General features: G+C 34.6%; 1 protein-coding gene across 1 annotated transcript in view; it reads right to left on the bottom strand.

Moving 5' to 3' along the window:
* The window catches only part of KLHL1 (kelch like family member 1), a 326,246-nt gene that overhangs the window by 13,279 nt on the left and 299,330 nt on the right, over positions 1 to 13,637 (bottom strand). Inside the window, exon 9 of the mRNA XM_053563984.1 lies at positions 4,009 to 4,221. Within this exon, the coding sequence (XP_053419959.1) occupies positions 4,009 to 4,221 (213 nt within the window). The remainder of the gene's footprint in view (positions 1 to 4,008; positions 4,222 to 13,637) is intronic.

The following is a 13,637-nucleotide window of genomic DNA, read 5'->3' as shown; positions in this document are numbered from 1 at the left end:
ATATTATAAGAACATAAAACAATTAATATTAATAAAAATTATTAGTTAAAAATTTGTAATTATTCTCCTATAAACATTGTCATTTGGATGTTTTCATATACATACATACCCAATGGTTGTTAAAGAATGGGTCAAAAAAGATTGCATAACTTGAAATGTGGAAAATGCTGCCAATTGGTATTACAAAGAAGCTGTGATGATTTACGCGCTACACATCAATGCAGCAAGAAGGTCAGTCCTTCTGTATCCTCCCCAACATGTGGTATCATCTGCTATTTGTATTTTAGCCTTGCTGGTGGGTAGGTGTTGCTATGATATTGTCATTGACAATTTCCTCATGACTAATGACATCAATCATTTTTTCCAGTAGTCATTGCCCATTTGCATATTGTTTCTTGAAGAATTCTTGTTCAGGTCTTTTTTCTGGGTTTTCCATTTTTATCTTCTTTCTAAAATAATTTCTAGAATTCACTTACATATAGGAAATAATACTTCTGTTGGTGATAACTAACAGGATGGTAACTATGTTCCCCATTCTCTAGTTTAACTTTTTATCCTCTCACTGGCTTCTTTTGAAGACATTTTTGCAGTAATACTTTCCTTCCTTATGGGTGACTTCTTGTAGGTCCAGGATAGAAAATATTTCATACCTCAGTACTATAAAGATGATCTCCAATGCTGTGTTCTAGAATCTTTATTGTTGTATAGTTCATATTTAAATCTAAACTCTATCTTGAGTTCATTTTTGCTATGACATAAGACAGCAGGTAAAACTAAGATTTTTTCCCTGGGAGATACTCAAGTAACCCAGTCATTTGTGTCATAATGACTTGCTTTTCCTCACTGCTCTTTATTTCCCCTCTGCAATAATCAAAATTCCTTATACATGCGATTTTGTGTGGGGACATGAGTTGTTCCCTTTGTCTACTTACTTGTATTGTGCTGGGATGCAACAAGAGAGCAAAGGTGGTCCCGATCCACTGTTAGCCACGAGCATGCCTTTGAGCATATTTTCTGATCCATTGCCTGGATTTCAATTTTGTTTGTGATCTTAAAACTAATTATTTGTCTTTCTTTCTGAATATATTGTATAGCACAGCACAAAACACATGCGAAATCATATTCGTCAACTAAACAATAGATAAGTGTTCTTTGTCTAGTTAGTTGAATCTTCTGGGCCTAATTTCTCCTACAACTCAGTGCATGGCCCTTCTGGACACTGATTTTGTCTGCCAAGATGTTTTCACTAGGCTGAAGTTAAGTCACCAAATTAGTTTTCATCTGTTTTATTAACTAATCTACAATCCTTATTCAAACTCAGTCCCTGCCTTCTTACCTGCACCAATTTGGGTGCCAATGTTATTTGTGCTCAAGACAGCCTGACTCTGAACAATTTTGGTAAGCATTATGTAAGTGTACCTACCCAACACCACTATTACATAATATATTTCCATTTCCATAAGACATCATTGTGATATAATAAAATTTGATCTACAAAACAGCATTGTGCACTATTCTTGCTACTTCTAAAGATGTTCGCCTATTATTACACACTAAAAATCCTCATTCACCTTACCTGTGCAAGATTGTTCCACAGAGGTATTGTTAGGTATCTTGATTTATTGATGATACATGTGAAAGCATCACTATAGAAAGCATGCTATAGGAAATGCAAAAATGCTATTAATCTGACAGGTAGTATCAGTCATGATAATGCTGTGTGTTTCTGCATTACTTAAGCTGCTCCTACCCACTGCACTCCTATAACTTAAAATAGCTATGCTTATTTAAATCTAATTTTGCACCATAAATGTATTCCTAGACTGAATTATTTATGCTTCTGCTCACAAACAACATTTCAATACATTATACAGTCGAGTTAGATGAGAATATTTGGATGAAATATCATTTCATTAGCAGCATTTATATAAGATATTCAAGGTAAAAGTAGGAGCCTTATCTCATTCCTCTTCTCTCTTTTTTTTCCCAAGAGTTTAGCAGAGAAAATGTAAATGAGTTGTCAATATATTAGCAGTATCTTTCTGAAATAAATGATTTTGCGCTTGTGTGCGAAGACTTTTTGTTTGGACTCTGACCACTATCCTCAGTGTAACATCTATGGCTTCTGATTTCAGTGGACTAGACCATATTAAAGTGAAATTGTGGTGAGCTTAATGCCCTTCTCTGTGTATAAAGATATAGTTATTTCACAGAGTAGCAATATTGTTAAACATTGTTTCTCTATTTTATCCAAACAGTAGCTTAAGTATGAACAGAGCCTGTTTACTAAAGGCAATCGTTTGCCAGTGGAATTATGCTCAGTCAAAACAATTACATATCCTTAGAAAAATGTTTCATAAATAAGAAAGAACATCTTTGTCTCTGACGATATCCCTTACAGGCATGAGTATTGCAGCGGTTCTCAACCTATGGGTTGCGACTCACAGGAACTGTATTAAAGGGTTGCTGCATTAGGAAGGTTGAGAACCACTAGAAAGGGTATGAGTTTCTTTTTTATTTATTTATTTATTTTTGAGACAGAGTCTCACTATGGCACTCTGGGTAGAATCCTGTTGTGTCACAGCTCACAGCAACCTCAAACTCTTGGGCTTAAGCAATCCTCTTGCCTCAGCCTCCCAAGTAGCTAGGACTACAGGTGCCTACCACAACGCCCGGCTATTTTTTGGTTGCAGTTGTCATTGTTGTTTAGCAGGCCCAGGCCGGGCTCGAACCCACCACCTTCAATGTATGTGGCTGGCACCCCAGTCGCTGAGCTTACAGGCGCTGAGCCAGGATTTGAGTTTCTTAAGAGGAAAAGTGTGATGATGCCATCAGTGCTATCCACCAGACACCTCTTGCTCTTCTCCCATGTACAAGTTAGGATACTGCCCTCCTATCCCTAGGAAGATTTCTATGGTCATGTGCTGGTCATGTGGCTGTCGCTGAGGCGTAAACAAAGAATAGTTACATCACTTGCAGGTAGAAACTTTAAGAATCAGTGAACAATTTGCCACACTGTGCTTTTTTTTTTTTTTTTTTTGCTTTTGACAGAGAGCTCGTCAGTGTTCAATATTGTAGCTTGTAAGTCATTTTGAGTACCAGAGTGACAATACACATGTAATATGAGTTTTAAAGAAAAAAAGCATTGTAGTATTCAATGACTGAGAGTTTTCAAATTATTGTCATAGTAGTTACATATCCTATCCTGATTTATAAACTAATTAACCTCAATAACCCTATTCTCATTTCTCTATAGATCATTGTGCACCTTTACATAACAGGAAATATCCCCAGGCATCTTACTAGAGACCATCTAGTCCCTGCTGCACACCATACAATAGTTCTGAATTACCTAGAATGCTTACTGTGTTACAAACAGCCATTACAGAAAACTTGTTTATAGCCACAGCAGGCAGGATCAGCATTGCTGAACTAAGTCTGAAGTCAAGGTGCATTTCCACTCCAGCCTCCATGAACCTGATCATTTTTACGAAGAGTTAAATAAGAACCTGTATTTCCTCAATACACAAGGATTATGAAAATAATAGTTCTTGTAAGTCTATTTTATGTTAAGAAAGATGTGTCATAAAGCGAAGGAGTCCACAGTTCATCTTCAAGAGTTTAAAAGGGTCGTAGAACTAACAAGACAAGATGAATAGAACACTTAAATAGAAAATATGTTTAGAAGAATTTAAAAACATTCATGTTTAATAAATTACTTAAAAGTATGTTTTAAGGATGCTGTTAAAGATAAATCATGAAGAAATTTAAAAGTCATCTAGATATTTTGTGAAAAAAATCATAAAGATTTGAATATTAGTTGGATAAAGGAAGGAGGACAACAGAAAACAACAATATGAGAAAATGAAAGAATGAGAAGGGGAGAAACAGAGAGAGAGACAGACTACAAAGGTAGCTCTATAATGGATTGAATTCACCTTTCCTAAATTACACAGTTTTTACATCACTTGAACTAGGCTTCGTTGTAACAGGGTCCTGTGGTCTTACCTTTCTACATAGTCTAGCAGCCGGGAACAATGGTTTGAAGCAGGAGCATCATGACCTCCGACTGCATAAAGAAAACCATCACATGTGGCCACTCCGACACCCCCTCTTCTCTTACACATGGGAGCACACATATTCCACTTATTTGTATGAGGGTCGTAATATTCCATTGAACTCAAACAAGAACTTCCATCACGACCTCCAACTGAATACAACCTAAGAATACAATTTAAAAAACATGTTTTAGCATGGTCTGGATGACAAAATATAGCAAAGAAAAGTTTCTTTAAAGGAAATTTGCACAATATGAGGCTCAAATCCACTAGGAATATATTGTTTCATGAGGAGATTTTATTAAAGCTACTCGGTCAAGGATTACACACATCTAGAATTCCCATTATGCCAATATGTAGTATGCAGTATGGTAGATGAAATGAAAACAACTATAATTTCTAACTGCTGTTGTTCTAGATAGATAAATAGATATAAAATTGCTTATTGAAGAAATAAATAATTAATACATTACTTTTAATAACTAATATGGAACAGCAATTAAGTTGTAGAATAAGATATTACAAAATGACCACAATCAGAAGAAAAGGAACTGTTTTTCTTCTTTATCAGCAAATGATTTGACAGTGTATAAATCATGCATGCTCCATGAAATGAACCTAAGTTTAGAACACTGAATCAATGGAATGGTCTTTACAAGTATTGTCATAGCAATAACTCCCTTAATCAGTGCTTCTACTGTACCCAATGAGAAAACTTTGCAAAAAACAAAACAAACCATCAACCGACAAACCAAAAAACAAACAAAAAAAAGTGGGTCACGATGCTTGCATGGTTGAAAATTACTAAAACCTAATATAATCATTTTGATGTAGTTATTTTGTTAAGGAGAATTATTACAAGACCCCAAGAAAATAAATTTTACATCACAAATGGTACTTTCATGATTCGAAATATGATGTTTAATCTTCATAAAATCATTAGTTCTCCCCGTTTGATCCCAGTCACGAAGATTTCATCACAGTAAGGTATCATATTGCACTTAATTTCCTTACCCATTTGATCAGTGTATCTTTTGAATGCATACTATGTTCCACACACTGTTCAAAGTTTCATAAATACATTCATGAACAAAACAGGAGAAAAAAATCCCTTTATTCAATTCTACCGAAGTAGTGATAAACACTATAGAACAAATCCCTCTATTCAATTCTACTGAAGTAGGGATAAACACTGTATACAAAATAAGCATGTATATCATATACTGCTGTAGAAGATGCTAAGCTATAACCCAGTTATAACCTAAGAATATGGGGAAGGGGAAGACGGAGGGGAGGGAGGGGGGAGGATGGGTGGAGGGAGAGTGATTGGTGGGATTACACCTGTGGTGCATCTTACAAGGGTACATGTAAAACTTAGTAAATGTAGAATATAATTGTCTTAACACAATAACTAAGAAAATGCTAGGAAGGCTATGTTAACCAGTGTGACAAAAATGTGTCAAACTGTTTATAAAACCAGTGTATGGTGCCCCATGATCGCTTTAATGTACACTGCTATGATTTAATATTAATAAAAAAATAACTTGAAAAAAAAAGAAGATGCTAAGTGCCAAGGACATAGATGAAGCCCAGAAGTAGAATCCAAAGTACAACTTGTAGAAGGGATTGTGGTTGCAACTTTAAATAAACAGCCAAAATAGATCTTATTGGGAAGGTGATATTCACACAAAGACTTGAAGATGATTGTAGTGATTAAAGTGAGTTGAGGGATATCTGGGGGAAAAAAGATCTGAGGCTGAGTGCACAATGAGCTCAAACTTTCAGGAGCTGCAAGGAAGCGGGATGGTTGGAGTGGAGATTGAAGGTGGTATGGCATTTCAGGTGGTGAAAGGTATGATTTTGGGTGCCTGACAGCTTACACAGGTGGTGGAAGATATTCCTTTTGTTTGAATTAGAAAACCATACGTGGTTATTATTATTTTTTGAGTAGCGAAATGATATTATTTGTTCATGTTTTAGCAAGAATAGATGTTGTGGAACTTTTCCTTTACTATGGACATTATGCCTAATATTGATAAATAGACTTAATACTTTTTATTTCAAAATATTATGGTGGTGCAAAAGTTTTGGTTAAATGAATGACTTTTGTACAGCTTGAGTTAAATATTTAAGTGTGCCTCGCCCCACTGGGCCGTATGCATTGTACCCATTAGGTGTGAATTTCCCACTCCCTTCCACCCCCATCATCTGCCTGCTTCCCGCTGAGTTTTACTACCTTATGCACATGGGTGGTGATTAATTAGTTCCAAGTGAATAGTGACTACATGTGTTTGTCTTTCCATTCTTGTGAAACTTCACAAAGAAGTAATAGACTTAATTCTATAGTATTCAGTTTCTAAATAAATGTATAAAAAGGATCTTATTCCTTAGCCTAGCATATAAAAAATCAATCAGATCTTACATTGACAAATTCATGCTCTACTATCCTTTAGTCCCTAAAATAAGATGTTTAAACATATTACAAATCCCGGTTACAGTTTCTTAAAGTTGTTTATGTTCTCATAATGCTTGCCATGATAAAATGTTTCTAATTGCCTAAGCGTTCCTTTTATGGATGCAATACCTCTTTGCTTGATTAATTACAAGTTGCCTGCTGGCTCATAATCTTGCAATATGTTGAAATTAACCAATAGGTACATTTGAAAGACACATATCATCTTGCAAAAGCACCCAGAAGTGAAATAATTATTCACTGAGCATTATTTACCATCCTAAACTCTTCATGAAATCAGAGTATTTCCACATTTCATTTAAATTGAATATCTAACTCAAAGTATGCTATAATCTTATGTATTATTAAAATGTAACTAAATGTTTATTGTAGGGACATTATTTGTTGTGTAGCCTGATGCAAGGTGCCTAGCAAATTCTCCAATGCATGCTTTACATATAAAAATAGTACCATCCTCTTATTTTCTACCATTTTAAAGGAATATTGATTTCAAGCTGCTTTATATGTTCATACACACTAGGTTGATTAAATTATACTATTGACGTAGCAATTATGAATTGGGCTCCAATAAACATTCTGGTACAAATATCCTTGTTATAATGTGATTTTTGGTCTTCTGGGTATATACCTAGTAGAGGAATTATAGGATTGAATGGCAGATCTATTTTTAGATCTCTAAGTGTTCTCCAAACATCTTTCCAAAAGGAATGCATTAATTTGCATTCCCACCGGCAGTGTAGAAGTGTTCTCTTTTCTCCACATCCACGCCAACATCTCTGGTCTTGGGATTTTGTGATATGGGCTAATGTTACTGGAGTTAGATGGTATCTCAAAGTAGTTTTGATCTGCATTTTTCTGATGGTTAAAGATGATGAGCATTTTTTCATATGTCTATAGGCCATGTGCCTGTCTTCTTCAGAGAAGTTTCTCTTCAAGTCTCTTGCCCAGCTTGCGGTGGGATCACTTGTTCTTTTCTTACTTATAAGCTTGAGTTCTCTGTGGATTCTGGTTATTAAACCTTTGTCAGAGACATAGCCTGCAAATATCTTCTCCCATTCTGAGGGCTGTTTGCTTGCTTTAGTTACTGTGTTTTTGGCTGTGCAGAAGCTTTTTAGTTTGACCAGGTCCCAGTAGTATATTTCTGAAGCTGCTTCAATTGCCCTGGGGGGGGTGGGGTCCTCCTCATGATATACTGGCCCACACCAATTTCTTCAAGGGTTTTTCCTGCACTGTCTTCTAGTATTTTTTATAGTTTCATGTCTTAAGTATAAATCTTTAATCCAGTGAGAGTCTATCTTAGTTAAAGGTGAAAAGTGTGGGTCCAGTTTCAGTTTTCTACAGGTTGCCAGACAGTTCACCCAGTACCATTTGTTAAATAGGGAATCTTTTCCCCACTGAATGTTTTTAATTGGCTTGTCAAAGATCAAATAATGGTAAGTAGCTGGATTTATCTCTTGGCTCTCTATTCTGTTCCAGACATCTAATTCTCTGTTTTTGTGCCAGTACCATGCTGTTTTGATCACTATCGATTTATAGTATTGTCTGAGGTGTAAGTCATGGAAAAAGCCCAAGTACCCAGTGATCTGCCAATGGATTAGTAAACTGTGGTATATGTCCACCATGGAATATTATGCAGCCTTAAAGAAAGATGGATACTTTACCTCTTTCATGTTTACATGGATGGAGCTGGAACATATTCTTCTTAGTAAAGTATCTCAAGAATGGAAGAAAAAGTATCCAGTGTACTCAGCCCTACTATGAAACTAATCTATGTCTTTCACATGAAAGCTATAACCCAGTTATGACCTAAGAATATGGGGAAGGGGGGAAGGGGGAGGATGGGTGGAGGAAAGGTAATTTGTGAGATTACACCTGTGGTGCATCTTACAAGAGTACATGTGAAACTTAGTAAATAGAATATAAATGTCTTAACACAATAACTACGAAAATGCCAGGAAGGCTATGTTAACCAGTGTGATGAAAATGTGTCAAACAGTCTATAAAACCAGTGTATGGTGCCCCATGATCGCATTAATGTACACAGCTATGATTTAATAATAAAAATAAATAAAATAAATTATACTATTGATTTAGCTAATCCCATTGTTGTTGATAACTGATACTAAAATAGTTTCAAATAATCATGTACTTATTTTCTTTTTCCGAAATTTTTTAAAAGCAATGCATACAAATATACACCTGAGGGTGTATAAACAGTGTATGTATGAACATACAGCCTGTCAAGACTAAATTATGAAAAAATAGAAAGTATGAACAGACTGTGTCTAACCTAGTGTTAAACTAGGTATAATTATGTTGAGATTTTGGAGATTGAATCAATGATCAAAGAATAGCCAAGGGGCATGAGGTATACAAAAAAATGTTCAGCATCACTAATTGTCTGAGAAATGCAAGTCAAAGTCAAATGAGATATCACCTCACTAGAGTAGAATGGCTATAATTAAAAACACTAAAAATAACAAATGCTGATGAGCAGGTGAAGAAAGGAGAACTTTTATACAGTGTCAGTAGTGATGTAAATTAATATAGCCATTATAAAAAACAATATTGAAGTTCCTTAAAAATTAAAAATGTATCTACCACATCTATCAGCAATCTCACTACTGTGTATATATTTTCAAAGAAATGAAATGGGTATGTAAAAGAGACAGCAACAATTCCATGTTATTGCAACACTGTTCATAACAGCCAAGATATGGAATCAACCTAACTATGCATTGACATGTAACTAGACAAAGAAAATGTAGTCCATGAAGTCTGACAATTAAGTTTCTGAATGGAACCTGGAAAAAACTGCTATGTACCTTATTGCAGAATTATCACTATTGTTACCTTTGAAGTATTTGCCTTGGGAAGCTATGAGCTGATGCCAATGCCTAGCCCATCTTCAAAGCAATTTTGGAACTCTTTTTCTGGAATCACCATCAGAGTTGTTGTCATACAAAAGTTTGACAATTAAGTTTATGAACTAGCCACCATGCTGTATACAAACAACTCAGTAAGATTTCATAACCATGTTAGTGTCTCACAGCTGTGCTCGTGTTGTGTTGACATGTGGCGGTGTCTTGTTGAGTGGCAAGTGTTAATGTTGTTGAATGTTTTTGTGTGACATATGATGACAGCTCTGATGTACATATACAATGCAATCCCATTCAGCCATAAAAGATCAAATATTATCATTTATGACAACATAGTTGAGCTTGTAGAACATTAAGTTAAGCGAAATAAATAATCCAGGCACAGAAAGACAAATATCATATTATATCACTGGTGGAATCTAAAAATCTGATCTCATAAAAGTTGAGAGAAAATAGTTGTTACCAGAAACATGAGGAACTAGGAAGGAGGGGGATATGAGAAGAGGTTAGTTAACTGGTAGAATGATGCAGTTAGACAAGAGAAATATGATCTGGTACTCTAATACATAGTAGGGTGACTACAGTCAACAATAACATGTTGCATATTTTGAATAGCTGGAGGATTTTGTATGTTCTCACATCAAAAAATTGATAAATGTTTAAGGCTAGGTATATGCTAATTACCTTGCTATTATCATTATACTATGTATACATTTATTTTAAATACTATATTATACCAATAAATATGTACAGTTATTACTTGTCAATAAAAAAGAGAAAAAGAGAGAGACAGAGAAGGAAGGAAGGAAGGAAGGAAAAGCCAAGGACCTGATGACTTCATTGGTAAATTATTATGAACACTTTAAAAAGAATTAACAATGATACTTCTCAAATTCTTCCTTGAATTGATGAGGCAGAACACTTCCAAACACGTTCTATGAGACCAGCATTACTGTAATACCAAAGTCAGACAAAGATGCCACAAGAAAAGAAAACTAAAAGCCAACATCTCTGATAAATACACATGCAAAAATCTTTCTCATAATATTAGCAAACTAAATCAATAGTACATTAAAAGAATCATGCCGCCTGACCAAGAGAGATTTATACCTGGCATGCAAGGATGGTTCAACACCCATACTAATACAATAAAGGGTAAAAATCCCATGATCATTCAGTAAAGTTGAAGATGAAGCACTTCACAAAATTCAGCACACTTTTAATGATAAAAATTCTCAATAAACAAGGAATAGGAGGAAACTTCCTCAACAAAAATTAATTAAGCTATTGTATATTAACGCAACATTTCCCAGTTAAAATATCCCTTCCATATAGGAAGAATGAGTAAAAGAATGAATATTTCACATTTTTCTATCACAAGACTTAAGAAAGAACATGTTATAATTATTAAACACGCTGCTTGCTTAATAAAAGTTAAATGCTTAACTTCTGAGCACATTTTTCTATAATACCATGTCTATTAGCATACATTTTATTTGGAAATAAAATTTTCCTGCAATAATACCATGTCTATTAGCATACATTTTATTTGGAAATAAAATTTTCCTGCAAAGTTCACAGTTTATAATATCACTGACTTCTTTGATATAAGTACACATTATTAAAATCCTCTCCTCATAAAATCCAGTAATGTAGGAGTTTACACACACAAGAAGTTTATGGAATACCTTGATAAAAATTAAACATTTGACAGTTCTTTTTGTATAATACATGCTTGATATATTCTAGATGTTTTATAAATTACTAAAATCTGTTATCAATATTTTCTTTCATTCAGTAATTTGTGTGTCCTTTCAGATCATTCATACCATGACATGTTCTACAGATTAAAAATGCAATTATAATTTTAATATAATTTAAAATATCTATCAGTACTCTGACACCTTATACTAGAAACTAGTAGTACCAACTAATGCTTGAGCAAAATTAGTTGAAATGCCTGAAGTTTTTTCTTAAGAAAGAACTTGGAAAAAAATGAGAGAAGTAGAATTTGTGTAAAAGAAATAATAGTGTCCTTTTGGACTGTTTAATGGTTCTATTCCTAAAACCAATACGTTGAGCATAGATTAAGGGCAGTGAGAAGGGAAAAAAAGAGATGTATTTACATATCTAAAAAATTATGTATTTTGTGAATATATGCTATCAACCAGCATTGTCTGCTATCCACTTATTTGTCAACATAATTGACTAAAAACTAGATTTATATAAAAATAACTGACAATAATCATAGATACTGTAATTATTTTTAAAGTATAAAAATAACAAAGAAATGCAAATAATAGACTCTGAGAAGTTAGAATAAATGCTGCAGTGTGCATCCAAACCTTCATGAGCCATTATGAAAGACTATCTTCTTAGATTTTTCCATCGCAGTGTATTTACTCATAATTTAGACTGATACTTTGCTTTCTTTAACTATAGTGACAGATAAGACATTGAGAGTCTGAAGAGCTGAGAAGAATCTCATGATGGAAGTCAACATACTGATAACATTGGAAGTGACAGCTGACAGTTTCATAGCAAGAAAGGAAACATGACATTTTAACTTGGAGTTGGAGGATGAGTTAAAATAGGTAACTTGAAGAAATAGGGGGTCAGCAATACATACAGGGAAGGCATTATGTACAAAGACAAGGGGCATAAAAGGTCATAGCAGGTGACAAATGAGGAGTGACAGGTCTGTCATAATGATGGAAGGGATAGTAGTAAAGGATAAGAAAAAAAAAGATGCAGCTGGTAGGATGAAAAGGTTAGAGTGAGAATGAAGAAGGCTTTGTGTCACGCTATGGAATTGGGGTTTCATGCTGAGGAAATGAGAAAAGGACAGAAAATAACAATTCTTAAGAAACGTCAGGCTCATAGCTCAGTCAGCCATGAGTATCAAACAGGAATTGAAAAGAGAGTTAGAAATAACCTGATGAAGTAAAATTTTCTAGCACTTGTTAAGAATTGCACAAATCTATGTCTCCTTTACTATCTTCCCTAATTTATGCATTTAAGCAGCACACAGATGAGCTTTACTTAATGTTTTGCCAACAGTTTTCAATATCTTCTGTCCTAGTTCCCGGGTGCCCTTCTAAATAAGTGCCATATATTTGATAGTCTGTGATATGCAATATAGAAATTTAAGAAAAACAATTGTGCTATTTATTATATGGATTCAAATGTTTTCTAGTGGTTTTATAAGTGTTGAGACCATGAATACATTTCCAGAATGTTAGCCTTTGTCCAAAGAGTTTGAAATTTAATCTACTTGCAAACTAACAAATCGGCCTGTCACAATTTCATAGATGCTGGCAGAAGAAACAAGACTCTGGGTGAGAAAGCAATGATGACTTTATTCATTATGGTACAATAGACAACATGAACTTACTGGTCATCTTGGTTTTCTTTGTTTCCCCAGGCCCAATCATGTTACTCAGGGGAATACCGCACATACAGTGGGTTTGTTTCACATCTGAGGAAACTTAGATTTAGAAAATGCTAATCCTCTAAAGAAGGCCAACAGTAAACCTGGCTAAGATTTGCTCAAAAGGGAGGTATTATCTTTGACTTTTGTCAAGGAAAACATTCTCTTCTCTCTAACCCAAAGGAAAACACCCTCTCCTTCTTCTATCTCTCTTGGACTTCAAATATCCTGAAAATACGGTGTGATTAAAAGTAACCAATACCTCTTGGTTGAAAAATGTGCAGCAATGTTATCACCTCTTGGATAGTTGTCCATTAACCATCTTGTTCTGATGGCTAGCATAACCATGATTTAAATAGCAGGATAAAGGAATGAAGGAAAGTTGGTAGAAGGAGCAAAAACTCTCTTTCACGTTCTCACATTTCATGGGTCAAAACTTAAGATAGGTGGCAATATCCAGTTCATAGGATGCTGAAAAATGCTGTGTTTATTTTTGGTGGCTATATGCCTCATAGAAAAATAGAGTTTAAGATGTCATATAAAAGGGGTGATGAGTACTGGAGGTTAATTATCAAATTTCTGCAAAAAGATTGCATTTTTTCTGGTCCTATGTGCCATTGTCCATTCATGTTATCCTGCATAGCTTTTCACCACCTATGCAGAATTACTTCTATTCCTCTCTTATTAACCACCTGAGGCTGTGTCACCACTGTGAAATATTTCCTGATTCTACTTTTTTCCCCTATTTCTCAAAGTTCTTTAAATTTTGTTCCTTAAAATTTAACTTTATTTATGAT

This window comes from Nycticebus coucang, chromosome 15 (assembly GCF_027406575.1).
Source record: "Nycticebus coucang isolate mNycCou1 chromosome 15, mNycCou1.pri, whole genome shotgun sequence".
NCBI lineage: Eukaryota > Metazoa > Chordata > Mammalia > Primates > Lorisidae > Nycticebus > Nycticebus coucang.
Note: the sequence above shows the minus strand (reverse complement) of the source record. Positions and strands in the feature narration are given on the sequence as shown.